The 27665-nt window shown below is 39.8% G+C and overlaps 1 protein-coding gene across 5 annotated transcripts in view; it reads left to right on the plus strand.

Annotated features, from left to right (window-relative positions):
- The window catches only part of alkbh3 (alkB homolog 3, alpha-ketoglutarate dependent dioxygenase), a 54063-nt gene extending 27598 nt beyond the window's left edge, over positions 1-26465 (plus strand). For 3 of the 5 annotated variants that reach the window (XM_067994051.1, XM_067994052.1, XM_067994050.1), the window contains exons 5-10: positions 241-288; positions 2442-2545; positions 7035-7123; positions 7211-7420; positions 20697-20795; positions 23952-26465. In XM_067994051.1, coding sequence (XP_067850152.1) covers positions 241-288; positions 2442-2545; positions 7035-7123; positions 7211-7420; positions 20697-20795; positions 23952-24029 — 628 coding nt within the window. In that variant the 3' untranslated portion in view covers positions 24030-26465. Of the gene's footprint in view, positions 1-240; positions 289-2441; positions 2546-7034; positions 7124-7210; positions 7421-13547; positions 14114-20696; positions 20796-23951 lie in introns of those variants that run through there. The other 2 variants (XR_010964593.1, XM_067994053.1) reach the window with 2 other exon arrangements.
- Positions 26466-27665: the final 1200 nt, after the last annotated feature.

A 27665-nucleotide genomic window follows, 5' to 3' on the forward strand; every position in this document is an offset into this window, starting at 1 on the left:
CATGAGCAGCATCATAATAAGGGAAAAATACATATTTTGAAATAGTGTTTCAATTATGGTGTAAACTAAACATGTATTTGAAGAGCAGTAAATTACAGAAAATAATTTACAAATTATTAGTACTTGTGATGTTCCCAATTTATGCATTCAATGCCATTGGTTTATTTTCCATATTGTATCCAACCAGTCTTACAGGTTTCTGCCTCAGAATTTAAACAAAATTATTTCTTTGTTCTTAAGCAAAGAAGGTGTATATAAAATCAGCAGTGGACTAACCGGAGTTTCCAGGTAAGAAATGAAGGTTTTCCATGTGTGAAAAGTAAGGATAGAATGACAAATTTTGGAGATTTGCTTATCCTTGTACATTTTGTTCATGAGTAGCAATGTTGTAAAAACCAGCACCTGAAATTAGTGATTTAAATGCTGAATCATGAAAATTTGCATTATAAGTTAAGTATGATTTTTTTTTTCCCCCTGTCTTCTCAGCTCCTTAAAGGTAGTGCCTCAAGTTAAGATATAATTCCAGTGGTGCTGGGAGCTTGTCCAAGTGGATATGCTTTATTGCATCGAGAAAGTCTGGTCAATGACTGTTCAAGCATGGGGCATCACAGTCATGTCCAGTCCTTCTCCATACACAAACTTTCCAACAGGAGTCACTGTAAAGGAACAGAAGCCCTGGTGGACTTTTCTGCTCTCTAGCTCATAGGCAGTAAGGCCACTTGTAACAGCAACCTTACTGCCATTCCAATTTGAGATTATCTAATTCAGTACAGACTAGGGATATTTAGCATCTTCCAGGTCTGTATGGTTCAGTGACCACATTGGGTGGTCCTCGGATCCACTGAGCCATCAAAGTGAGTGTTTTTTGTCATAAATAGTCAAAATGGCAGCAATCATCGCGATATAGGAATTCTCTAGTCAAATGATGGTTGATTGGACATTATTAAATCCTTACTCAACATATTATCCTATTTTTTCCTCAGTTGTAATTTTACCAGATTGAATGGGCTATATGTTTTTAGAAAACTTTTATTTGAAAAATCAAATCTTCATTTAAAAAATGAAACTGTAGGCTTTTTTTACAAATATTTAAGGTTCTAGAGCTGCTCAATTATAATGCTCAACAGTTCATAGGTTTTCTTTAGTCTAGCAGGAGAAAAGTTGACTTGATCTTACTTTTAATGTAGCGTTTCCTACTGTCATTTCAGTAATGAAGTGTGTTGATATAATTGGTGACACTATGCAAAAAGGATATGATTACCAAAACTTTGTATTCTGGAAGTCTGGAAGCAAAAGCATTTATATTGCAAGATAGTCATGCACTCCAGTCTATCAACCCTAATTGGGATGAGTTAGCTGGACTGTTTTGTAGTGGCTTGCAGTAATTTCATTTTCTGCTGCCATGTTCCCCACTGATCAGTACCTGTCTGTATGTTTCCCAGTCTGTGTCATTCAGTTCGCCATTGTTTTCTGCATACTCCATTGGGCCGATTTCCCACTGCCCTGCTCCCAAAATTGGTGCAATGTAGAGGAGAAATAGATGATAATCTTTTCCTCCCATTTTGGTCCTTAATAGCACTACACTTCCTCTTTGGCTTTTCTGGTATTCTGAAGAGAACACAGCAATATAAATTTCATGCAAAGGAGAATCAGAGACCTCTATACTTAAACTTTCTCAAGTGTAAGGAGTCGCACAACACCAGGTTATAGTCCAACAGCTTTATTTGAAATCACAAGCTTTCGGAGCTTTGCTCCTTCGTCAGGTGAACTTTCTCAAATAGCACTGGGTGCAGTTCAGGGGCAAATTGCTCCCAGCAAAACAGTGCTACTGTTTCCAGAACTGCCATTTGGGTGCTATTTGTCTTAAGGGATAGGTTCGTGTTGCCAAGAAAGGACTTTATTTTTGGCTTTTTGAATAAAAAATGGTTTCGGTGCTTCTGCACTTATTGCAGAATGCTATTAGTATTTTGCACCTAGTGGTGAAGACTGTGTTTAATACTGTGCCATCTGTACCTTTGTGATATGTCTTATTTGGAGGCAGCTGCTAAAGTAATTCACCTGGCCATTTCCTGAGCACTTGTTTCCGGTCATAATTGCGCCCACATGGTGCCTCTTTCATTTAAATTAGGCACGTGAGCAAGTTTGGCCGCTCAGCTTCTCAGCCCAGTGGTCTCCACTCCTGGTGTGTTCCATACTGATTGCTTCCAGACCACACTGGGAGTGGAAGATTGGCCCTCTTTTTTTTTGTTTCACTCTTATTCCTCCACCCTCACCAAAAAAAAGCCAAGAAGTCTAAAATACTGCATCAATAATCAGATTGTAGGGTATCAGCACTTGAATAAATGTTTACAGTATCTGGAAATCATATAAAACGTCTAGTCAGAGAAACTTTTATACTGTTTTATTCTGACTTTTTTTTTGTTATTTTTTTCCATTAACAGACTGCATCTGATACCTGGTTTTGTTGACCCAAAGGAAGCTGATTGGATGTTTGAGCAGCTGCATATGGAAATACCCTGGCACCAAAAAACTAACATCAGACAGGGTTTGTTTCATCTTAGAATTTCTGTAGTTTTCTAGTGTATTGTATTTGTGACAGAAATATTCAAAGTTTAATCCTAGTGCCCCAAAACTTACAAAATATAGGGATTTGTTTAGTTTTCTTACTTTTTTCAAATTATTTTCCCTTTGCAAGTGACCTGTGTCCAGGTTTCTGTTAATACCTCTCATAAGCCAGCCAATAGAAAGTCTGAATGGTGTGGATTGTGCCTTCTCACTTTTCTGCCTGTAGGGAACCACCTCAATAAGGTATGTCTTTCAAATAGTCCAGCTTAGAATTCATAACCTCCTATCACTAATGCACTATGCCATCTCAAATCCTCGGGACCTTGCCACGCCAAGGTACAAATGGGCCTAAGAATTTTTTTTGGTTTTGGCTCCCAATGGAGCCACTATGCCACTAGAGAAGGTAATCAATCCTGTTTAGTGAATGTTTGTGGCCTTCAGAAGGCCTCAAAGGGATTTGTGCCAGGTATCAACTGAATAAGCTCTAATGAGGCCTTTCAGAAATATAAAGGGAGAAATACCCAGGGAAGCCGCACAACCACCCCAGACTCACCCCCTTTACATAAGTGGGACGGCAGTCGGTGGGGCATAAGGCTTCTCCCAACCGTGATTTAAAGGTCCTTCAAAAGAAAGCAGAATCCCGGCAGAGCTGATTCCGGCCCATACTCTGAGCCCACCTCAGGAAATTTCTGGGTCTAGGTGTTTAGAGAAGGAATCGGACACTTTGAATTAAGCTCAAGACATGCTACAGGCAGTTTCTTGAGAGAAGTTGTTTTAGTGGCTTTTGTGCTCCACTCAGGGAAGCTAAATAAGTTTGTACAATACTGGTATTTTGAGTCCACTAGGGAAAGAAAGCTAGCAGGAAGAGTCTCAGTCTACAGAAAAGCACTTCCTATCAGATTTATAAAACACTAAGGATAGTGAAATCTGCACCCCAGGCTTCGCAGCCTGCATGTAGAAGCAGTTGCAGTGAAAAAATATGTAAATGTAAACAAAATAAATTACCTTTAAACTAGATTTGCACCCCTATGCATGTCAAATTTGGTGTACTCTGTAACCTTTGTAGCTTAATTCAAAGCATTTTTAACTTGTGCAGTATCTCATTTGAATTTAAGTGGCACCTTATTTGCAGCATTTGTTGATGAAGTTAGATTGTCATTGGGATGATCTTCTTGGTACTGACACAAAAGGTCTGTCGAGCGCTTAACGTTAATGGAATGTCTTAATATTTTTAATGGTTAATAGAACATTTTTTATTTTAATAGTTTCTACAAACTTGAGGTTGGTCAAAAATGCTAATATTTAATATTTTACGAGTAATTGAAACGCATGCTTACTGATAGGTTCTGTGGTTACTAATTTTTATGATGGCAAGTAGTGCATTAGTTTGTTTAAAATGAGCTGATAGCTCATGTGTTTGTTGAAGCATTAAGACTGACTTTCAGAGTCTGCAAAATTTTTAAAGTTTTATATTTGGAGGCCAGCTGTTCTCCATAGAAGGACTGAATCTGTGTAAAATTGCTTTTCCTTGCTAAGTACTGCTTTAGTACTGTGCCTTTACCCAGCACATTAGAGACACACTTTTACTGCATTTAGTGTGGTAAATTAAAACAGATTTGCATGCTAATTGTGCCAAATCATGTGTCCATTCAGAACACTAAGTGTTTGGAATTCTGCCAAGTGCTCTCTCAACCTGCAAACTTGGGCACAGGCCCTAAAAATTACCCTTCTATCGTACTGTAGAATAACTTACTCTGTAAAAGTAATTTCGTAGAATATTCTCTCAGGTGGTTCCTCTGTGACTTTGTTTTGGTTATCAAGCTCCAGTTCCAATCTTAATTCTCATCTGATTTTAATACCAATATAAATGTAATCTGATTTTGTGCTATTTCTAACTACATTATAAATCTATTCTAATTCTAAATTGGTAAATATATGCCTGGACTAAAAAGTGAATGGCTTTTGATGTATAACATGTAAATATATACTGGAGTTTTCCTTGCTGCCACTATGTAAACAAAACATGTCATGATAGCAAATAAGAATATTCTCATTGCTTCCTGTGCTTATGCAGAAATATCTATAGAAACCCTATATTCACGAGTAGAGGCATTAATAAAATTCCTGATGATTCACACCCTCCATAATCAGTCTGTTCCTCGAAAAAGTTATTTTTTCTTACTAAATTTTAGTTGCTGAGTGGGAATAGCCTGAAGTAATCTTTTTTGTCCTATTTGAAAAAAGAAAAACATTGTGCTTGTTACTTCAGTTATTTTGCAAGGGGTATTTTCCCCCTTTTTTAACTCTTTTAGGGGAAAATTGTACTGTCCAGCCCCCACACTGCTGGGAGGTATGTGAGGATGGCACTATGTGACTCCCATTGAAATTTCAATTCCTTTTTTGGGGAAAGGCCTTAATGATTAAGAATAGTAGTTCCACATGTGGAGAATCTTGGGTGCAAATCCACAACCCACCACTCAGTGGCACAGTGCATTGATATTCCATTGTGCTGCCCCAACATGCAACCTCAAGCACCAATTAATAGTGATTCATTTTCACTGCTTTATCATAGCCATTTTCACCAGACTTGATCATTTACTTTCTCAGTAGGCTGTGGTTCCCTATTATAAGGAATCCGAGTGGGAACTGTCTGTGTCAGACTTTATATTCAGAAATGGTAATAACCAAACTAAAATGAGATGTTCCTAATGTAGTCTTCCTTCCTCAAAGTGCTCACACATCTATCTGTGCCTTGATTATAGTAACTACTGCTCATCGGACCCAATTTTGTCTTGGTACTAGAATAAATAATTAGAGGAGCAATTAGGATCCAGTGATCAGTTCTGATGTAACAAAGAGCAAGAGAGAATAATATTGCTGGGGGTGAAGAGAAGATCTTCAGTTTTTCAGCTTCTTCCTTTTCTGACACTAATGCCTTCTCCAGTCCAGTCCTGTTCACTGCTCAAGATCATTTTCCATTGCAATTGCTTGGACCCCTGCATGGGAGGTTGATTGATTTTGTATGCTACTTGAAGGTGTATCCTGGCCCTTTGGAGCAGGTAACCTTCCTCCAATGGTTCTGACAAATTCTACCCTTAAGAGTAAATTATGTATTCAATCCACCTTAGTCGGGCAAAATTCCTGAAGGTAGAATCTCCTTCCAGGAGTGCGACCAAGTAATCATTCAGCCACATCTGATAAGCTTGCCATGCGTATAAAGAAATTAGAGCAAGGTTCATCCTAGTCCTGTCCCTTTTGGTTTTAATTTCTCTACTTTCCTCTCTCAATCTTAATTTTTTTTCCATTGAGCACTGGACAATATTAGTGATGCAATGTGTCTGTTTTTATTGCAAGTTTGCGCTAAATAAATATTCTAAATGTCTTTGTTTTTTATAGCGTGGGTATTGAAATGTGCTCTATTTTATAACTATTGTTTTTCATTCCCCACCTTACCCTGAAGATCAATATTACTGTAAAGACAAGAGTGCCGCAAACACACTGCTGTAAAATGTTGTTTATCTGAACACCACTTATCTGAATTGGCCAGACCTTCCAATATGCCCTATGTATTTTTCATCATGCTGTACCTTTTTCTGCTTAATTAACATAATTTAATACAGTACAACATTGGAATTAATATGATCAGTTATCTGAATTATTCATTTATCGAAGCAGTGGTGTTTCCTGAACTGTTTGCTTAAATGGCGCCCACCGTGCACTTTGGTGTGATCTTCCCTTTTATACACTGTTTGCCTAACTTCTGATTTCTGTTTTGAAGCAAGGACCTATTACGCAATGTAACAATGTTACTAAAAAAAAAATAAACTTAGTGTTTTGTGCTGTTTTTCCGTCTCATTTCAGAATTGCTTTGTGAATAATTTCAGTTACCCCAGCATTTTAAAGGAAACATTCCATAGTTTCCTTTCAATATGAAACATGGATAGACTATACAAAAGGGTGCATTGCCTTAATTCTTTGGGAGAGGTAGAGAAGTAAATCAAATGAAACTATCCTGATAGAACAGTTGCTTGTATTACGTGTTTTGTAGTGTAACTCAAAACTTGATATGTTTGAAACATCTGCTATAATGTCTCAAATGGTAAAAGAGTAATGCAGACATTTTTTTTCATTTCAACCTGAAGTGAATTTTATTAGTTTCATGGTCATTATCAGCTTTCAGGTAAGCAAATGCAAATAGTGAATGCAGACTATTTTATCGTCGGGGGCATCGCAACCAAACTCCAACCTTCCCTCACCAGCCATCCATACTGATGCACTTTCCAGCAGGGTCATTGAAGCATTCAAGAGTGAGAATCATGGCTGATTCTCTTTTTGACTAAATGTTGCTTGATATTGTAGACATCCTGTTTTAAGGGTCAGTGCAAAAGATTATGTGGTACATTTGGAACTATATAATGGCTATTGGTGAAAGGACTTATTTTCATACGTGACTGTTTTATGTGCTGCAGATGGATCATATCAGGAGCCACGACTCACAGCCTGGTATGGAGATCTCCCTTACACATACTCCCGCACAGCTATGAAATCAAACCCACATGTATGTTCTTTCACCTTCTTTAAGGCAAACCATGGATAAACTAGGGTTTTATTATGATGTAGTGATAAGCTGTTGTGTTCCATTTAGTGGCACCCTCTGCTGACTATGCTGAAGGATCGCATTGTGGAAGTAACTGGATACACCTTTAATTCTCTTCTTTGCAATCTGTACCGAAATGGCAAGGACAGCATTGATTGGCACAGTGATGATGAACCATCGATGGGAAGAAACCCTATTATTGCATCACTCAGCTTTGGGGAAACCAGGAACTTTGAAATGAGGAAAAAACCACCCCCAGTAAGTACCACATTTTAAAAAAAAATTGCTTTAGAGACAAAGGACATCACATTAGAATTGTACTTTATTTGTTTTATACAGATAAAATTAAGCATTCATCATATAGATACAATAAAATCTCAATTATCACGTGTAATAGAGGGAAGTATTCAATAGATAATGATAATTGACAAAAAAAATCAAGAGTTGGTCTTGCACACATAATACGCAATACCATAGACACTGAAATAAAAACAATTATAAATAACAAAAGAAGTATTATTATGTAGTTTATTTAATAAAATAAATTAAAATACAAATAACTGAAGAAACGTTAGAGAGGAAATGTCTCGTGAGATTTTGCCTGGCAAATATTCTAAGATAATCAGGAGTCAGATAATTGGCATGTGAATAATCGAGGTTCCACTATATTACAGCACAAAGCGAGTTGCAGGTTAATTATAACAATGGTAGATCTCCTATGGCATTGCTCAAGGTGAGTCAGAGGTCATGGTTTTGCAAGGGGGTAAGTGCTCGGATATGAGAATGGGTGGGGATGTACATCACCAATTCTATAAGAAGTTTATGATGGACAGTAAGTGACTTTTGCTTGCTTTGTGAAAAATAGTGTTTTCCTTACCCACTGCAGGTGGATAAAGATTTGTTTCCTGGTATATCAAAATCACATAAATCTGTGCATGTAACTGCATAAATAAATAATCTTTTGAATATAGTTACCTCTGAAAGAATGCAAAAGTGTATGCTTTGCATTGTTTTGGTGTTTTATATACAAGAAGTAAATAAATTCACAAGTTATTTTAAAAGTATTCCTGGCTGCAGGTAAAGCTTCCCTGTCATTCCCTGCCATTGTGCCATTCCTCAGTGATGCCTCTTCCATCACTGGAAGAGGGAAGGTGTAGGCGGACAAAGTCCCAGCATGCTCTGAATACCCAGTCTTGCTGTAAATCATTTTTTTTTAAATCACCCTTTCCAGCTCCAAAATGTGGTCATGTTTATTAAACTGAGAAGGGAGGCAGCCTTATTGCATGCTTTGACTTTTCCCACAAACTACTTACACACATTCACAATGGTACTGTGAGCTATAGTCTGCTACCTTGTTGGGACTTCCTTTGAGCTGAGAGTGATAGCTTTGGGAAGCCCCGTGAACTCAAGCTTGAGGCTTCTCAATATTGGAGACATTCAAACGCACAAGGCAACGTGTAGGTAAATTTTGTAATTTTTTAGTCTTTATTATATTACAAACCTTATTTCTGGAAATAAATCTTCAGCTTAATGGAGGAACCAAGATGGTGGCTGAGAAGATTTTCATTGGTTCACTTCTTTTCTGTTGCAAATGACATCTCCATGACTGTGACCTTCTTATCCATCCTTCTTGCCTGCAGCCTCACTATCGTGTTTGATGAAACCATCCTCCTCCACCGTCCAGTTCAGTGGGATTACCGTTGCATGCTTCCACCCCTACCTATCTGAACGTAACCAGCACATTACAACAATGGCTTTTCTTCCCACGCCCACATTGTCAGCATGGATTTATTTTCGACACCCTCCTTTTCAGATCCCACATCCTTTCTGTCACCAAGACCATCTCAGCCTCTCCAACACTAAGACCGTTATCTGTGCTTTTGTCACCTCTCAACTTGATTTCTCCAGTGCCCTCCTTGCTAACCTCCCATGCTACACTATGCAAAATGCAGCCACGGATATCCTGTTCCACACCAAGTCCAGCTTGCATTTCAACCCCAACCTTCCTAACCTGCACTGGCTCCCTGTCCCCCATGCATTGAATTTAAAATCCTCAACCATGTCTTCTTCCTGCAGCCTTATATCACGTTTGTACTCTCTCATCTTCTGATCCATCTATCTCATTCTTTTCACTTGACTATTGATGGCAGAGCCTTCAACTATCTTGGCCTCTGGAACTCCCTCCCTAAACCCCTCTGCCTCTCCACCTCTTCCTTCTCAACGTCTTTTTGACTAAGCTTTTGCTCACCCTCCATAGCTTAGCATCTATTCCTATACTTTTATCCGTTGTGAAACGCCTTGAAATGCTTTTTGTGCTAAGGGCACTGTACAGATGCAAGTTGCCATTGGTAGCTTTTGTTGTGTACTCGATCTGCATTAGTTGTTTTCATATTTCCTTCGTAGTTTTATCTACCTGCCTTTCCCGCATTGGATTGGTATTTTGCCTACTGCATACAAGATAACTCGTGCTGCAGCAGCAGGTCTCAGCTTCAAAACACATCAAAAATTTGTACTGGCATTCAATTGGCCAAAAAGCAGACCTTTGGAGCTCTTTTCCAGATAGTCGGAGGCCAATTTTTTTTCTAGTGTTTCTTCAAGTTCCAAAATGGACTGTGAATCCAGAATACAAAGAAAATAAAGAATGTCGTTTTAATTTAATGTTATTTTTAACGGCAAAAAATATAGAAAAGCTAGAATAGGTTACATTGAAAAACTTAAAATAAAAATAGAAGTGAAAGGGGATAATACGGGAGGGTGGGTAATTCCACACCACCTTGTGGTTAGTTTGAGAATGGCACGAGGGGAGGCCTAGAATTCATATATATGCCAGGGAAACCAATAGAAAGATGGCAAATTTAAAATACATCATAAAAAGTGTTGGTGAGGAAGAAATATTTCCTTCCACGGTCACTAAAAAGCAGCTTCCGACCAACGAACAACAAAATAAAAACAAAAAAAAAGTCTAATCTTTTTTTTAATCTTTTCCGATGCTGATGGACCTGCTGGGTATTTCCAGCATTTTCGGTTTTTCAGATTTCTAGCATTTGCACTTGAGAAGGTGGTGGTGTGCCGCCGCCTTGAACCGCTGCAGTCCATGTGGTGAAGGTTCTCCCACAGTACTGTTAGGTAGGGAGTTCCAGGATTTTGACCCAGTGACTGTGAAGGAACGGCGATATATTTCCAAGTCGGGATGGTGTGTGACTTAGAGAGGAATGTGCAGGTGGTGTTCCCATGTGCCTGCAGCCCTTGTCCTTCTAGGTGGTAGAGTTCGTGAGTTTGGGAGGTGCTGTCGAAGAAGCCTTGGCGAGTTGCTGCAGTGCATCCTGTAGATGGTGCACACTGCAGCCACTGTGCGCCAGTGGTGGAGGGAGTGAATGTTTAGGGTAGTCGATGGGGTGCCAATCAAGCGGGCTGTTTTGTCCTGGATGGTGTCGAGCTCCTTGAGTGTTGTTGGAGCTGCACTCATCCAGGCAAGTGGAGAGTATTCCATCACACTCCTGACTTGTGCCTTGTAGATGGTGGAAAGGCTTTGGAGGGTCAGGAGTTGAGTCACTCGCCGCAGAATATCCAGCCTCTGACCTGCTCTTGTAGCCACAGTATTTATGTGGCTGGTCCAGTTAAGTTTCTGGTCAATGGTGACCCCCAGGATGTTGATGGTGGGGGATTCAGCGATGGTAATGCCGTTGAATGTCAAGGGGAGGTGATTTCCCGTTCATAAAACCGTGTTGACTCTGCCTAATCATATTATGCTTTTCTCAGTACCCTGTAACCACATCCCTAATAATAGATTCTTGCATTTTCCGTACTACTGATGTCAGGCTAACTGGCCTATAGTTCCCTGTTTTCTTTCTCCCTCTTTACTTGAATAGCAGGGTTACATTTGCTACCTTCCAATCCACGGGGACCTTTCTAGAATCTAGGGAATTCTGAAAGATCAAAACCAATGCATCCACTATCTCTGCAGCCACCTCTTTTAAAACCCTAGGATGTCGGCCATCAGGTCCAGGGGATTTGTTGGCTTTTAATCCCATTAATTTCTCCAGTATTTTTTCTTTACTAATTATTAATTACTTTAAGTTCCTCACTCTCATTAGACCCTTGGTTACCCATTATTTGTATTTTGTATAGTCTTCTGTGAAGACAGATATTTGTTTAACATCTCTGCCATTTCCTTATTCCCTTATTAGAAGTTAACCTTGTCTATAATTTTATTACTAAGTAGAACCATTCTGTGGAAATATGAACAGTGATTGTTTGAGAATATCAGAATTCAGTGCACCTCTGTTTTGTATTTAAATGGCAACAAATGTATTTGAACAATGTGATCCGCATATGAACTTTGATGCAGTAAATTCTCCCTTGCTTGTATCTCACAATGACCTTCCCTTTTTAAAAAAAAATCCTACACAACACATTTAATATATTGTCTCACCAATCACTACAGTAATCATTCGACACTGACTCAATCTTAAGGTCCGTTTCTTGTGCATTTTAGTACTATTATCAGGGGTTCAAATAAAACCTAGATGAAATTACAGCTGCACTATCTGTTTAACGTAGTGAACAGTCACGAGTGTAAGATTTTCATTTCAGCTTCTAAAGTAGACTTCTTTCAATCTTAAAACATTTATAAAATAATAAATAACTTAAAATCAAAGCCATCTGTTTAACTTATACTGGAAGCTCTGCATCCTAACATCGGACTCCATTCTCTTCCCTGGCCGCTTGCTCAGGCTGAGCATCAAAGCCATACCTATCCATCAACAAGATTACCCAATTCACCTTAATAACATCAGTAACTTTCATTACCACTGAGACTTTCATTTACTCCTGTCACCTCCAGCCTCAAAGTCTCCAATTTTCACCTTGTCAGCCTCCTGAGCCCCACCCCTACACAAACAACTATTTGTTCAAAACTCCATTGCCATATCCTGTTTCCATTCACCAACTCATTGATTTCAAAATCCTCATCCTGTTTACAAATCCCTTCATTGCTGCTTCTCCAGCATCACGTCTCAGCTGGCACCCTCCAATTTTCTGACACTGCCCCACTGTGTGACCCTTCACTCAGTTAGTGGCAGAGCTTTTAACTATCATGCCCTTGAACTCTGGAAATCTTTCCCTACATGTGCACACACATATTCTCTCTCTCTTGTTCTCCCTCTCCCTCTCTACTTTTTCTCATCTTTCTCTGACCTGTTTTGCTTTCCTCCTTTTCTGGTTCTTTCAGTCTTTTTCCACACTTCTGCGTATTTTCTCTCTCTCGCTTTCTCTGTCTCTCCCCACCCCTCCCCCTTCCCCCTGGCCAAAATCCTTCTCAAAACCTATCTCTCCAATCATGCCTTCAGGCTCCTCCCAGCTCCTGCTCAGTGTCAATTTCCCTTCCTCTCTCCATTCCTAATTCCTCCCCCCTCCCAATGAAGCACCTTGGGGTATTTTGCTACAATGAAGACATTTTATAAGTGCGAGTTGCTGTTTGTTGTGAGACAGAATTTTCAAGTGGCAGAAATTATATATGGTTAAGTACAAGTCCAATCAATAAAACAAACAATGCTTAGTTATATTGCATTGTGAGGAAAGGTTAAAAAAAAACTCTGCCTCTTCAGCCTTGAAAAGAAGCAAATAGGTGAGGTATATTGTATTAAGTGGAATAGAAAAAGTTAATCTGGTGCACTATTTCAAGTTAAATCATGACTGCAAGACAAGGGAAACGAGGTTTAAACTGCTATAAGGCAAGTTCAGGACTGATACCAGGAAACACTTAACACAAAAAATGATCAATAGCTGGAATGTTCTTTCAGGTAAAGTAGTGGAGGCAGAAGCTCTGGAACCACTCAAGGAGAGGCAGTTGGGTGCTGTGATGGGAGGGACTGTGGAAGAATGAGTTAGGTAGGATCATAGGTGCAGCACAGGAGGAGGCCATTCAGCCCATCGTGCCTGTGCTGGCTCTTTGAAAGAGCTATCCAATTAGTCCCATTCCCCAGCTCTTTCCCCGTAGCCCTGTAATTTTTTTCCCTTCAAGTATTTATCAAATTCCCTTATGAAAGTTACTATTGAATCTGCTTCCACCACCCTTTCAGGCAGTGTATTCCAGATCGTTACAACTCGCTGCATAAAAAAATGTTTCCTCATGTCGCCTCTGTGTCTTTTGCTGATCACCTTAAATTTGTGTTCTTTAGTTACCAACCCTTCTGCCACTGGAAACAGTTTCTCCTTATTTATTCTATCAAAATCGTTCATGATTTTGAACACCTCTATCAAATCTCCCCTCAACCTTCTCTGTTCTAAGGAGAACAGCCCCAGCTTCTCCAATCTCTCCACTAAAATAACTGAAGTCCTTCATCCCTGGTACCATTCTAGTAAATCTCTTCTGCACTCTCTCTAGGGCCTTGACATCCTTCCTAAAGGGTGATGCTCCAACAACACTTAAGAAGCTTGACACAATCCAGGATAAAGCAGCCTGCTTGATTGGTACCCCATTCACCACCCTAAACATTCACTCCCTTCACCACCGGCGCACCATGGCTGCAGTGCGTACCATCTACAGGATGCATTGCAGCAACTCGCCAAGGCTTCTTTGTCAGCATCTCCCAAACCCGCGACCTCTACCACCTAGAAGGACAAGGACAAGGACAAGGGCATCAGGCATATGGGAACAACACCACCTGCACGTTCCCCTCCAAGTCACACACCATCCCGACTTGGAAATATATCGCCGTTCCTTCATCGTCGCTGGGTCAAAATCCTGGAACTCCCTACCTAACAGTACTGTGGGAGAACTTTCACCACACGGACTGCAGCGGTTCAAGAAGGCGGCTCACCACCACCTTCTCAAGGGCAATTAGGGATGGGCAATGAATGCTGGCCATGCCAGTGACGCCCACATCCCATGAACGGAAAAAAAGGAATTGAACAATACTCCAGCTGAGGCCTAACCAGTGTTTTATAAAGGTTTAGCATAACTTCCTTGCTTTTGTACTCTATGCCTCTATTAATAAAGCCCTGGATCCCATATGCTTTTTTAGCAGCCTTCTCAACTTGTCCTGCCACGTTCAAAGATTTGAGTATGTGCACCCCCAGGTCTCTCTGTTCCTGCACCCCCTTTAAAATTGTACCATTTAGTTTATATTGCCTATCCTCATTCTTCCTACTGAAATGTATCACTCACACTTCTCTGTGTTAAATTTCATCTGCCGTGTGTCTGCCCATTTCAGCAGTCTGTTGATGTCCTCTTGAAGTCTTACTGTCGTCCACATTGTTTTCTACATTTGAGTTTCGTATCATCTGCACGCTTTGAAATTATACCCTCTATACCCAAGTCCAGGTCATTAAGATATATATCAAAAAGAGCAGTGGTCCTAATACTGACCCCTGGGGAATACTTCCCTGCAGTCTGAAAAACAGTAATTCACCACTACCTTATGCTTTCTGTCCCTTAGCCAATTTTGTATCCACGCTGCCACTTTCCCTTTAATCCCATGGGCTTTAATTTTGATAACAAGTCTATTATATGGTACTTTATCAAATGCCTTTTAAAAGTCCATATACACAACATCAGCACTACCCTCATCAACCCTCTCCGTTACTTCATCAAAAAGCTCAATCAAGTTAGTCAAACACGATTTTCCTTTAACAAATCCGTGCTGACTTTCATTTATTAGCCTATACTTTTGCACGTTGAATGGCTTCCCTAATTTGTACTCTCTCTCCTCCTTTAAAAACCTACCTCTGTGACCAAGCTTTTGGTCACCTGTCCTAATCTCTCCTTATGTGGCTCGGTGTCAAATTTTGTTTGATAACACTCCTGTGAAGTGCCTTGGGATGTTTTACTACGTTAAAGGCGCTATATAAATGCAAGTTGTTGTTGAATGTTGCAGGACAGCAACAGTTGAGATCAAATTACTTGAAGCTATCAGAATGCCAACAATGTCTCACTCTCACCAGGTATTTATTATTTTTGGTAAGACTTGAAAGGGCACACTACTGAGAGATCCCATCCATCTCTGCATAACCCTTCTATATTAGGGGAGTATTAAATTAAGAATGGACTTGAAAACTCACCTTAGCTTTGGTAATAAAAAAATAAATCTGGTATTTCCCTTTTCTCAGTTTCTCCCATTTAACCAATTCAGTAATCATGTTATTAATTTCTGTATTTAGGGGAAATTTTGCAATCTATACGATTTTGTTCGGAATAATGATTCCAAGTCAGAAGTATGAACGTCTTAACAATGACACAGCATTTCCATCATTTGCCAGGGACTCCAAAGTATACTGTCACTGGATTGTTTGTGTGTCAGAAGCACAACTCCCCCGCCCGCCCCCCGCACCCGCCCCCAACCTTCCCAGATAGCCATCATTGCAGTATTTCTTTTGAAATCGATCTTTGGTAATCAACAATTTAAAATACACTAAAGGTAGGAGTGTTGTTTGAACTGCACATCCTTGGCATCAACTAATTGTTCTTATACTGGTGAGTCAGGAAGCATCTTACCCCGGTGTTACAGCATATCTGCATAAAATCAGAATTGAAGATTAAATTGATTCACATAGTTTGGGAGAAAGTCTATGGTTGTAACCCAGTATACTGCACATCTTAATAGATCAAAGCATCAAACTTCTATGTTCATGATAAAGCTGCTTTTAAAAACAACCTGAAAAATCTATAGTTTTTTTTTTAAATGATTGTCTGTGGAAATTGGTGGTGCTACTGAAAATTGTGTGGGTGGCATTAAGTATACAGGGAAAATCCAACTTGTGCTCAAGGTTACCATAGCAACTGCATAGAAGTGCTGGTTATAGTTATATGTACTAGGCATCTCTGAATATATTCCTTCCCATGGATAAATCAATAACAGTAATATGTCAAAGACCTTAAGAATTGCACTACAAATGGCATTTGTTTAGTTTTGCAATTAAAATGGTTAGAGGCCTAGTGTTAGGAAAATTTACCAGATAAAAGTGCTAAAAATTTATATTCACAGAACAGTTGCTTTACAAGGGAACATGACATGCAAATATTACTTCGTTTTTCTTATTTGAATGTGTTTTATAACACTCCTCATTACATGATTTGAGTAACTCTATGAATTAGGTTCAAATAAATGGTCCATACTGAATTCCACTATTGGAAAGGAAAAGGGAAGTACATAGCACTGACTATTGTGCAGGATTTCCGATGTTGAAGGGGACCTGGGGAGAGGAGGCTGGGGGCACTGCAAACTGTTTTCAGACATGTTGCTGACAGGAGCACACCCTTGTTATTGACTGACTCCTCTCTCCTGGGTAATCCACAATTAGTTTTTGTAGTGAGCCGTGTGTGCACGACATTTAAAGCTTGCTGAATGTTTTACCCACATTAGCTTTTTGGTGAACATTATGGCAGGTTTTTTTCTAGAGGGGGTGGGGGAGAGAAGGGTCAAGTAACAGACCAAAATATAAAATAGTACCAAACTGGTTATGTACAAACTCAGGTTTTTTGATGCAAGATCTAATTTCAGTGATTCACTAGTCTCTAAGCTGTATGTTCAGTAATGAGTGCAATAGCACATAATTATTTGTGATGCAAAAACATAACAGGTTTTTGACTGGATGACGGCTACTAAGAGACTTCCTTCCCTCACGCTAGTGTGATAGTGAGTTGTTTGTCATGTATAGTATGTATTCCAGAATGAGATAAAGATTTTGCTACCGTATCGTTCTTCATTTAAATGATTCTCCGTTTTTAGTTTGTATTTATATTGCCCTCCATCCCAAGCACACACTACAGTGGGTGAGAAAGTGATCTGTCCCTAGGTTTCTGCCATTGCTGCTAGAAAGAAGAAAGAACTTGCATTTACATAGCGCCTTTCACATCCTCAGGATGTCCCATTGCATTATTATGGTTTATTCGGCATTGTGTAGGCAAATGCAGTAGCCAGTTTGTGCACAGTAAGGCCACACATACAGCAATGAGATAATGACCAGTTAATCTGTTTTAGTCTTGATTGAAGGATAAATGTTGGTCAGTACACCTGGAGAGCTCCTCTGCTCTCCGAATAGTGCCATTGGGTCTTTTACATTCACCTGAACAAGCAGACAGGATCACAGTTAACTTCTCTTAAAGATGGCATATCCGGCAATGTAGTACTCTTCAGTACTGCACTGAATTGTCAGCCCAGATTAAGTCCTGCAGTGAGGCTCGTACCCACAACATTTTGACTCAGAGGTAAGACTGCTACCGACTGAGCCAAGCTGGCTGCAAAAATTTGCTTGGGTTGATTCATCCTCCGTTATTTCCATCTCTTTCTCTGTATAGACGTGCTTTTCATCCAATCAACCAATCATGTCTGCAAGGAGAGGCAACTTCAAAGCATTCTGAGCCATGTTAAAATGCAATCTAGTTTTAATAGAATATCCAAATGTGATGGGGGTTGAAAAATTTTAAGTAAGTTAAAGTCTGGAAATTCATCATCTGCTGTTATAACAGCGATGTTAACCTGTTTATTTTAAATGGGTTGATGCTTCTGTTCAAACAGCAGAGAGGAATTTTTTTAATACATTTGTATGATGACGTTCTTCACAGTAATTTCCAGATTTAAGCCTTCTGAAGTAACCTATATCTGTTAATATTCATAATTGTGTATACTCCATTTAACAAATGACTTTTATCGTAAGCTATTGGCCTCGCACTGTTTAAAAAAAACACTAGTGATTAATAGCAGTGGTTATGCTCAGTATACTTCTTTGTAAATATTTTTAATGTTGGGAAAAGCAAAGGGAAAAACATAGTGGAAATACAATCCAGAAAAATGTGACAGACTGCATAAGCTTGTAATATATTTCTATATATCATTTCCATAGCTATATTTTTATTGTTAGGGTTATACTCCCTCAAAGAATTATTCTTTCATACTCTCTCTTGGGTCCCCTACAACATGCTTATTATCTGTGACTGAGAGGGCAGGGTCACGTTCCTAAGCTTCTCCCAGTGTCATTCTGAAACCATCTGTTGGAAGTCACGAGTGCAGCCAGGCAGTGGTTCTCCCTCCAGTTTTCCTCTTCTCCCCTTTAAAAACTGCCTGCTTTCAGTGTGCCCGTCCCCACAGCACAATGTCTGAGAATGGGAACATGCATGTGGAGACCAGGGGCTCAAACCCAACTATAGCACCACCACAGTGCCTAACTGTCTTCAAATTTTTGGTACCAGGTCAGAATTAAGTCTGGGTTTTTTTTAAGGAATGTTTTGCATCAGTAACAAAGTGTGAGATCAGTGTTGATGCACCATTTTAAATATATGAATATGTATTATGATTTGGGCTTTTTACCAATGCCATTTTCTTGCACAAATGGCTTGACAACTGTTATAACAGTGGATCACGCCTCTTCGGATCTGAAAGCTACATTTTTCATTCTCTGCTGTACTGAGTTAAGATAGCCTAGGGCTAACAATTACCCTACTTAGCAGTAATACTGTGAATTGTAGCATTCCCAGTACACCTCGTGTCAAACTGAAAGCCAGAAAATATTAAATGGTGAACCGACTTCATACAGGCTAAAACTACTGAATGAATTTTTGACGATGATTCATAGAAATGACGACATTGATACTACACAGCACAAGTTGTAATTTACAATTGAACCAGAATGACTGTTCACAAGAATCCATTATTCTCCTAGCTTAAAATGACAGTCTCTTGTAATGCATAAGCTACTGCTTACAGAATTCGATGCACCTGATTGTATATCGGGGCACTGTCCCCCATCAAAAAGAATCATTATTTTAACTAATTCTGGATCAAGGAACTCTATGCTTACAAGACAAACCAATCACCTTTTGAGTAGCCATCTTAGTTTTCAATAAATTGTGTGTAACTCGTAAAACTGAGTCACTAAAACTTTTAAAAGGTATATTAGTGAATCTCCTGTAGCTTTGCTCATTATACGTAACAGGATATGCTTCTGTCTTAACCCCCCTGTGTCATTTTAGTGGTATCATTTTCATGTTGGTTCGTTCTCTTTCCCCACCTTCTGGTTCTGTCTCTGTCTTTGCTCTTTTGCTTTTCTGGTTCTTTGTCTTTTTTCTACTTTCTTTTTGCATATTTTCTTGGAGGGCATGAACGATTAGTCAGGAAAGGCACCAGGCCAGCGTGGGGTGTGTGCTTTTCTGGCTGCAGATAGTAACTGGGGGGTGGGGGTAAGGATGGGGCCCTGACTGCATTTTTAAATGGCAGGTCTGCAGCATTGGTCGAGGGACAGATGGGAGGCAATTCCTCTGAGTGAGAAAAGGAACATGAAGGCAGTGGTGCTGCAGAATAAAGTATTACCTCGCTTGGAGACACAAATCTCTGAGTTTGGAGAACTAACAGTAAAAATAATGGAAGTATATTGGAAATGAAAACATAAAAAACAGATGTGTCACTACCATTATAAACGACCATTATACCCAACTCTCTGCCTCTCTCTGCTTGATCTCTCTCTCTCTCGCTCACTCACACACTGATCTGCCTGCCCAATGTCTCTGATTTAATTTCCTACTTATCTCTGTCTGTCCCCAGCTTTCTCTCTCTTTGACTTGGTTTATCTCTCTTTCATTCCCTCTATCTGTGTCTTCCATCTCTTTTCCCATTGATTTTATCCCTTTGAGATCTCTCTCTCTCTTTCTTCTGATTTCTTTCTCACCCTGACTGTTTCTGTCCTCCAATTCTCCCCATCTGGATTCTTCCTGATTTTTGTTCCCTATTGTCCTTCCACAGTAGGGCCTATGGAGTTCATGCCTTCCTGCACATTCCTTCAAGCAGTCCTTGCAGGGACTCCAGATTGGTGTCTTTGAGGCTACAAAGTGCTGGTTTGCTGGCAAGTAGAGGAGAGAAGTGAATTTGTGAGCCAGGGGCAATTTTTTAACCTGCAGTTTCATCATGAAAGTGGGAGGTGTGCTTTGTCATTATTTTGGTTTGCCCCTGCTGGCCTTGTGTGCTCAACTTTCATCTTCCTTGTCCCTCTGTGTGCAGTCACCTACTGCCTGCTGAGTGTGAGATTTGGTACTAAGCAGCAAACTGTGTAATGATGGTGTGGAGTGGGGGGAGTTCTGTCAGTGGGGTTGGGTTAGACAAATGACAACTTCTTCACAGAAGGATGTAGTTGTGGGCTGAGATTCAGGGGCATGTGGTATCTTCAATATTACTTTGCACTTGATTCTCTCGAAATTTGTAGGGGTTGGGTCTAAGGCTGCCAACCCTCCAGGATTGTCCTGGAGTCTCCTGGACACTGCAATGAGCAATCCAGGAGAAAGTCATAGGGGCATTTTAAAAAAAAATGTTTTTTTTTTCATTTCCCTTGAACACTTTCGTTACTTATAAAAATATTGGCGATGGGAAAAAGGCTGATTGACTGGGCAGGGCAGTTGGAGGTGAGAGGACATGTGTGGAATCTACAGGAATACATCCAACCAGAGTTGGCAACCTGTCACACTCAGCAGTAACACATCCACTGTATACATTCATGAATAGTTAGGATATTCTAAATTGTTTCATCATCTCTCTTTTGTTCCATCCAGGAAGAGAAAGGAGATTATACATATGCAGAGAGAATTCGAATCCCACTGAACCATGGATGTTTGTTGATAATGGAAGGGGAAACCCAGAAGGATTGGCAGGTGAGAAACATACTGAGAGCCCCAAAGTAATACAGCAGATATGCCAGTACAGGATGTTTCTTAAATAAAATGCTTTCTCTGCCATGAGTCTCAGCATTTGCTAGCAGAAACTCACAATCAATATTCTGAGGCTGCACTTTTTTCAGCAGGGCAAAAGGAAAGACTTGCATTTATATAGCCCCTTTCACAACCTCAGAACGTCCCAAAGCGCTTTACAGCCAATTAAGTACTTTTTTTTTTGAAGTGTAGTCACTGTTGTAATGTAGGAAACGCGGCAGCCAATTTGTGCACAGCAAGGTCACACAAACAGCAATGTGGACAAGAGCCAGTAGGAGTGGGGTGCCTAATGCATCTCTAGTGCATCTTAATTTATCATGACTTAATTTACCATGTGTCAGCAGAACACTGGCATTGGCTTTAAAAAGCAATGACAGGGTTACATGCACCATTTAAAGATAAATAGATGCAGGAAGATGAGTGAGGAATACATCCTGTCCCTTAGCACATAATTTGTTTCAATGCCTGCAAAGGACATTTTTCTGTATTCAGTGTAACATTATTTACAGCTGTTAATGTATTCTGTGCTCCAACAGAAGAATTGTACTACGTATGGTTAGATTTGATACATATTAATGACCTCATGTGCAGCGCTAAGTCTTTTTAAAACATATTGTAGATTGTTTGAGTGAACAACAAAAGTATTCTCAATGAATTCAATACTGACTGAACTTCATAGAATAGCAGTTAAAATGCTTCATTACTATTAATGCATTGATGGACTCAAGTGCCAAAAAATCTGTTCCTCCAACCACGTGTGTGATCTACACAGTCAGTTCTTAGCTAAGATACTGGCTGGAATGTCCCATTTCAAATGGATGTGACTAAGGAAACAACTCAAATGTACCTTATGTTTGCCAGGCACAGACTGAAAGTTATATGAGATCCCCAACTCCAATTATCCATCCTCACAACTAAACAACAACAACATTAGGGCTGTCAATTAATCGCAGTTAACTTTTACGATTAATGCATTAATGTTTTTTAGATTAATTTTTTTTAATGCATCTTAATTGCAGAGGTTATGGGGAGAGTACCTCAGAGCTGCCTGCAACCTTCAGTGCAACTCACCATAAGCTCCTGAGCATGTGTGAACATTATCCTGTTTCTGCGCATGTGCAGCCTTTATTATAAATTGGATAGCCAGGTGGTGAAGGATTGAATACTAGGGCCTGGTCTTCAGTTGCCTCCAAGCCTTTATTCACAGAGATTCCCCTTACACAACATGCATCCCCTAGATAAGCTCCCTCCTATAAATGGATACAATAGCGTCCCCAATTGATACTCACCACCTGAATACAATTAACACTAATTGATATAAATCACATGGATACATTTAACAATGATGTCCTTCTGAGCATGTGCACCGTTGCCAGGGAGACAGTAAAGTGTGGGTGCAGCAGTGTCAGTCAGTGGTGTTCATCATAGATCCTGAGGTCAGCTGCAGGCTGCCTCTCTCCATCAGCCTTGGGCCCCAGCAGGCCTGCTGCTCCATGGATCCCCATTAATGACCTGCAGAGTAGAGTATTACAGCGATTAAAACCAAGATTAACTGAGATTAATCACAATTAATTTTTTGATCGCTTGGCAGCCATAATTTATACAGCACCTTCAATGTAGAAAAGCATCCCAATGTGCTTCACAGAAGTGTAATCAGACAAAAATTGACACCAAGCCAAGGGAGAAGATATTAGGAGGGATGACTAAAAGTTGATCAAAGAGGTAGGTTTTAAGGAGGGCCTTAAAGGAGGAGAGAGAAGCAGAGAGGTTTAGGGAGGGAATTCCAGAGCATAGGGCCTGGATGGCTGAAGTCACGGCCGCCAATGGTGAGGCAAAGGGAGTGCGGGATAAACGAGGCCAGCTTTGGAGCAACATAGAGTTCTCAAGGGTAATAGGACTGGAGGAGGTGACAGAGATAGGAAGGAGCAAGGCTCTGAAGGGATTTGAACTCGAGGATGAGAATTTTAAATTGGAGCACAAGTGTGATGGGTGAGCAGGACATGGTGAGGGTTATAATACAGGCAACAGAATTTTTGGTGAACTGAGGTTTACGGAGGCCAGCCAGGAGGGCAATGGAATAGTCAAGTCTGGAGGTGACAGAGGCATGGATGGGGGATTCAGCGGCAGATGGCTGAGGCAGGGGCGGAGGTAGTCGATGTTACAATAATGGAAGATGGCAATTTTTGTGATGGAGAGGATATGGGGTCAAATAGGATGGCGAGGTTGCGAACAGTTGGCTTCAACCTGAGATAGTGGCAAGGGTACAGAGTTTGTGGCGAGGCCATAGACCATGGCTTTGGTCTGCCCAGTGTTTAACTGGAAGAAATTTCAGTTCATCCAGGACTGGATATCAGACAAGCATGGTGACAATACAGAGGAGATTGGGAGGTAGAACTGGGTATGGTCAGCATACGTGTGAAATGTGAGGGTAACGGTTTTATTGGGGAAAAGGGCATCAAAGATGAAGGCGAGGGAATGATTGAGCAGATTGGCAGCTGCAGAAGTATCATGGCTCTAATTGACAGCCCTAATATAAATGCAAGTTGTTGTTATTTAGAATGGAGGGCCACAGGCTGGACAGTTGGGAGTTTGAAAGTGCAGTTGTAAATAACTTGGGGGGGCAGAGTTTTTTTTCCAGGGACAGATGCAGAAGGAAGTGGATTGTAAGAGGGTAGGGGATGTGAATGGCAAGGGATACAAGAATCAGGGATGGCCTTGTTCGTGATCTAGATGATGGGAGTAGAGAGGTCATGTAAGATGTCAATATTGAAAGGGTGGGTATGAATATGGGTAGGAGAGTTTATATGGAGGGAGAGATTAAGGAAGGACAGGAGGGCAGTGAAATCAGAGGAGAGAGGGCAAGGTGAGTTGAGATCGAGATTGAAATCACTGAGCAAGAGAAGTCACTCAGTGCAGAAGCTGAGGGAGGAAAGAAGTGAGGATATCTCGGTGAGAAGCTTGCGGTGGGACTTAGCAATTCATATAGTGTGGGAACTACCCGGGGGTGGGGGGGTGGTATTAGAAAAGAATATATAAGTTAAAGGATGTTCAAGTCAGCACTGCAGATATTTGAATGCATTTTACTATCATTGTTTTCAGCATCGAGTGCCAAAAGAATACCATGATAGAAGTCCACGAATAAATCTGACATTTAGAACAATTTATCCTGAGGCATGAAGGAACTGAAGATAATGTTACAGGTGGAAATGCATGTTCAGCACAACAGTGTAAAAACAAGTGAGAGAACAAGAGACCTCAACTGGGCTTTGTTAATTTTTGTTTGAAAGTAGGACATTTTTATGCCGTACAGTTGAAATTAAAAAAATCGTTAACAGGTCATTGTTTCTGTTAAAATAGACAAAAAAAATTCATACCAATGTGTTAAGAGTTCATCTGCTAACATTCACACAGCGTAATTCCAAGGCCGTGGACTTTTACTTTAAAGTTCAACATCTGGAAAGTTTCACTATTACGAGCTTAGGAAAAAGATTAACTCAAGGGAACTTTTTTTTTATTTAAGAGCTTATTCATTGAAAAGGTTTTGTTTTCCTCCTGCACTCAATTCTTACAATGTATTGCTGGGGTCCTAAGTAAGTTTTCTTGTTGGATACAACTTTTGTATACCATTGAAATAGAATAAGCATTATTTTTACACATTTTCAAACAAAATTATATCACCTGATGGCTCAGTGAGTAGCTGAGCCATGCAGACCAGGAAAGTTCCAGGTTTGACCCTGGTCTGTGCTGAGTTAACTGATCTCAGCCAGAGTGTATCAGTGAAACTGCAATTGGCCTCAGCGCCTCTGGATTAGGAAGGGGAAAATCAGCCGAGGTTCCCACTCCAAATTGCTATGCAGCAAGCCCTGCTGGACGTGCACATGTGGAGTTCAGTTGAGGACAAGAACAGGTTTGACCGTGATGCCCCTGTGGTTGAATTGCCTGTTGCCAGCCATTGCCGAGATTCACACATGAATAATTATAACTTGAGCCAGAGTGGGAGAGGAAAAATTTGGTGAGAAGTAAAGTGCTGGCTGGATATATTTTGTAAAAATAGTTGTAGAAAACATGCACTGCAATAGGTTAAATTGATGGAATGTGTGATATAATGATGCATAATTGGTACATACCAAATAAATGGAAAGATTATGTTAAACCAAGCTGTGATCTGACTTTTTACTGCAGTTAGTTCCAGTGGACATTTATTGGTCTGTACTCCAGAGAACTGCTCTGCATCGCTGATCAACTTTTTTTTTAACATTGATGTTTGTTTTTGTGCTAGTTGCCATTCTAAAATAAGCAGGGCTGGCATATTTGACTTTAATGGATTTTCTATTTTCTGAGGCACTGAAATATGATTATTAATAAAAGTGGATATAAACTTTCAACTTCGGTGCTTTAGGTTTCAGTAAGAATAAGCTGTGAGAAAGGATTCACTTGCTGCCTGCACATTCCAGTGATGGTAAACCAGCACATTACAGTGCCAAAAATATATGTTTAATATACTGCCCTAGTTTTCTAATACTGCTAGGTGGAAGCCTAGAAAATATTCTATTTAGAATAAAATAAGATGTTGTAATTTTCAGGTTTTAAATAAAGAAATTGGATTATTGCTGGGATTTGAGTTTCAAAATCTACAGCAGTTTCCTGGAATATTTCTTTAATCTTAAAGATCATTTTTTTGGAGAAATTCACGTGTGCAACAAAACTATCAGCTAACTAATCAATGATGGACTAGCTGACCATAAGATCATTACAGATGAGGAAGGCCATTCAGCCCGGTTTAGTTCTACCATCCAGAATGACCATAAAGTCCCCCACTACAATATCCAATTTTTTAAAATGTTTCCAGGGCTTTCATCCGACAACTCGACCTGACAGTCCATTCTATGCATTGATCACTCTTCTGTCAAATCATCTGCCTGTGAAATACACAATTTAAATGTAACTGACCAGTTATTCTATTTTTGATGATGTTGATTGAGGGATAAATGTTGGCCACGGTACCAAGGGGACCTCCTGCTTTTCTTTGAAAGGTACTATGGGATCTTTTATGTCGACCTGAACGAGCAGATAGGACCTTGGATTAATGTCTCATTCAAAAGACTGGACCGCCAATAGCACAGCACTGCCATCAGTGCTGCACTGAAGTGTCAGTGGCCAATCCAATGCTACATTAAATTATGTGCTATTTATAAAGGAGGGTTCATATTGAATAATAACTCTGGCTGTGCCTATAATTAATGTATATTTTGTCATCTGTAATTTAAAAAAAAGCTGTAGCCTGATGGTAATAATGAAAGACGAAATCTCCAGTAAAACCTGCACTTTCATTTCCTTATTATCTACTTCAAAGAATTTCCATTTCCAAGAATATTGATAGATTGTATGATTAAAGAGCCTGTTCTCCCCGGATCTTTAGGCCTTTTCATACTGTTAATATGTTATACCCTATTAGCCCGGAGAACTTGTGTTAACGCGATGAAGCTGTTTTCTTGGTTTCATTACTGATGTAATTTTAATATACAGTTAAAATTTGAGTGTTAAACTTGATGATGAATTGGTAATGACATTGTAATTTCAAACAGTTACTTAATAATAAAAAAATTTTTGAAATCTGTGGCATCAAATGTTAGAAGCAAGTAGTTTTGTAGCAACAATGTACATGTAATATACATTTCAAGAAATGTTACAACAGTAACTGGCTCCAGTTGCTCACTAGATTGATTAATAGAAAGCTGGACCCTACCCAGTGGCCATAGAGTTAATTTTCAGGGCTGCTTGACATTTATCTCTGCCAGCTACACTTAATCCTTGATCTAAGCAGGGGATGCCCCAGATTTGGAAAAGTTAACATGGTAGATGACCGCCAACAGCAGGACTGTGTCCTGTTGGTGAGTGTGGAACTGCACTGGAACTGAAGTTGTGGAGAAATTCACCTCTTAAATATCTGCTTTCTTTGCTGAAGGAGACTGAGTAGATCTGTCATCTGGGTAGGGGCTAAAACAAATTAAATTAAAGGACAAAGTAATAAAGTATTCAGTATTTCAACCCAGTGCTAAGACTAGTGAGTTTGATCGGCGCTGTGCTTTAATTGGCTGTGTTTGGAGAAACTGCTCTGAAACAAATGGAGACGGCAGTTAAGTAATGTGAAGCAAAGCAAGAGCCAGAGCCAACAATTACTCTCTACAGCAGCCATCTGCACTGACACAGTACACCAATTAAAACTGCAACTCAACTATTTAGCATTGAACTTGACACTTAATGAATTACAAAGTCAAAAATAAGAAATCACTCGTATGGAGACCAAAGTTAGTTGTTAAAACTGATTTAAGGACTAAACTGTACGAAGAACCTAGTTGATTAATAAATATGACCATAATTGTCCAATTCTCCAAGATTTGATTCTGGAGTGAAAGCTGAAATGAATATTTGGATCGTACATTACTTTAAATGTTAGACATTAAAAGTGATATACATGACCACTAGATAGATTGTGTAATATTTAACTACATCTAAGCTCGGACAATTGCATTATTTTGAGAACGATGTGTCAGAGTGAAATATAATTTCTCCTTGATGCGACTCAGCTATTCATTGCATTCACATCCACAGCACGTTAGATTGGTTTCTGAGGGTGATAGGTAGACACATTTTTTGGGTGTCATGAATATACTCTTCACTCTCCTTAACTCTTGAGCTTCAGAGAACATAAGAAATAGGAGCAGGAGTAGGCCAATCGGCCCTTCGAGCCTGCTCCGCCATTCAACAAGATCATGTCCAATTTCCTGCCCGCTCCCCGTAACCCCTAATTCC

This window comes from Heptranchias perlo, chromosome 12, assembly GCF_035084215.1.
Source record: "Heptranchias perlo isolate sHepPer1 chromosome 12, sHepPer1.hap1, whole genome shotgun sequence".
NCBI lineage: Eukaryota > Metazoa > Chordata > Chondrichthyes > Hexanchiformes > Hexanchidae > Heptranchias > Heptranchias perlo.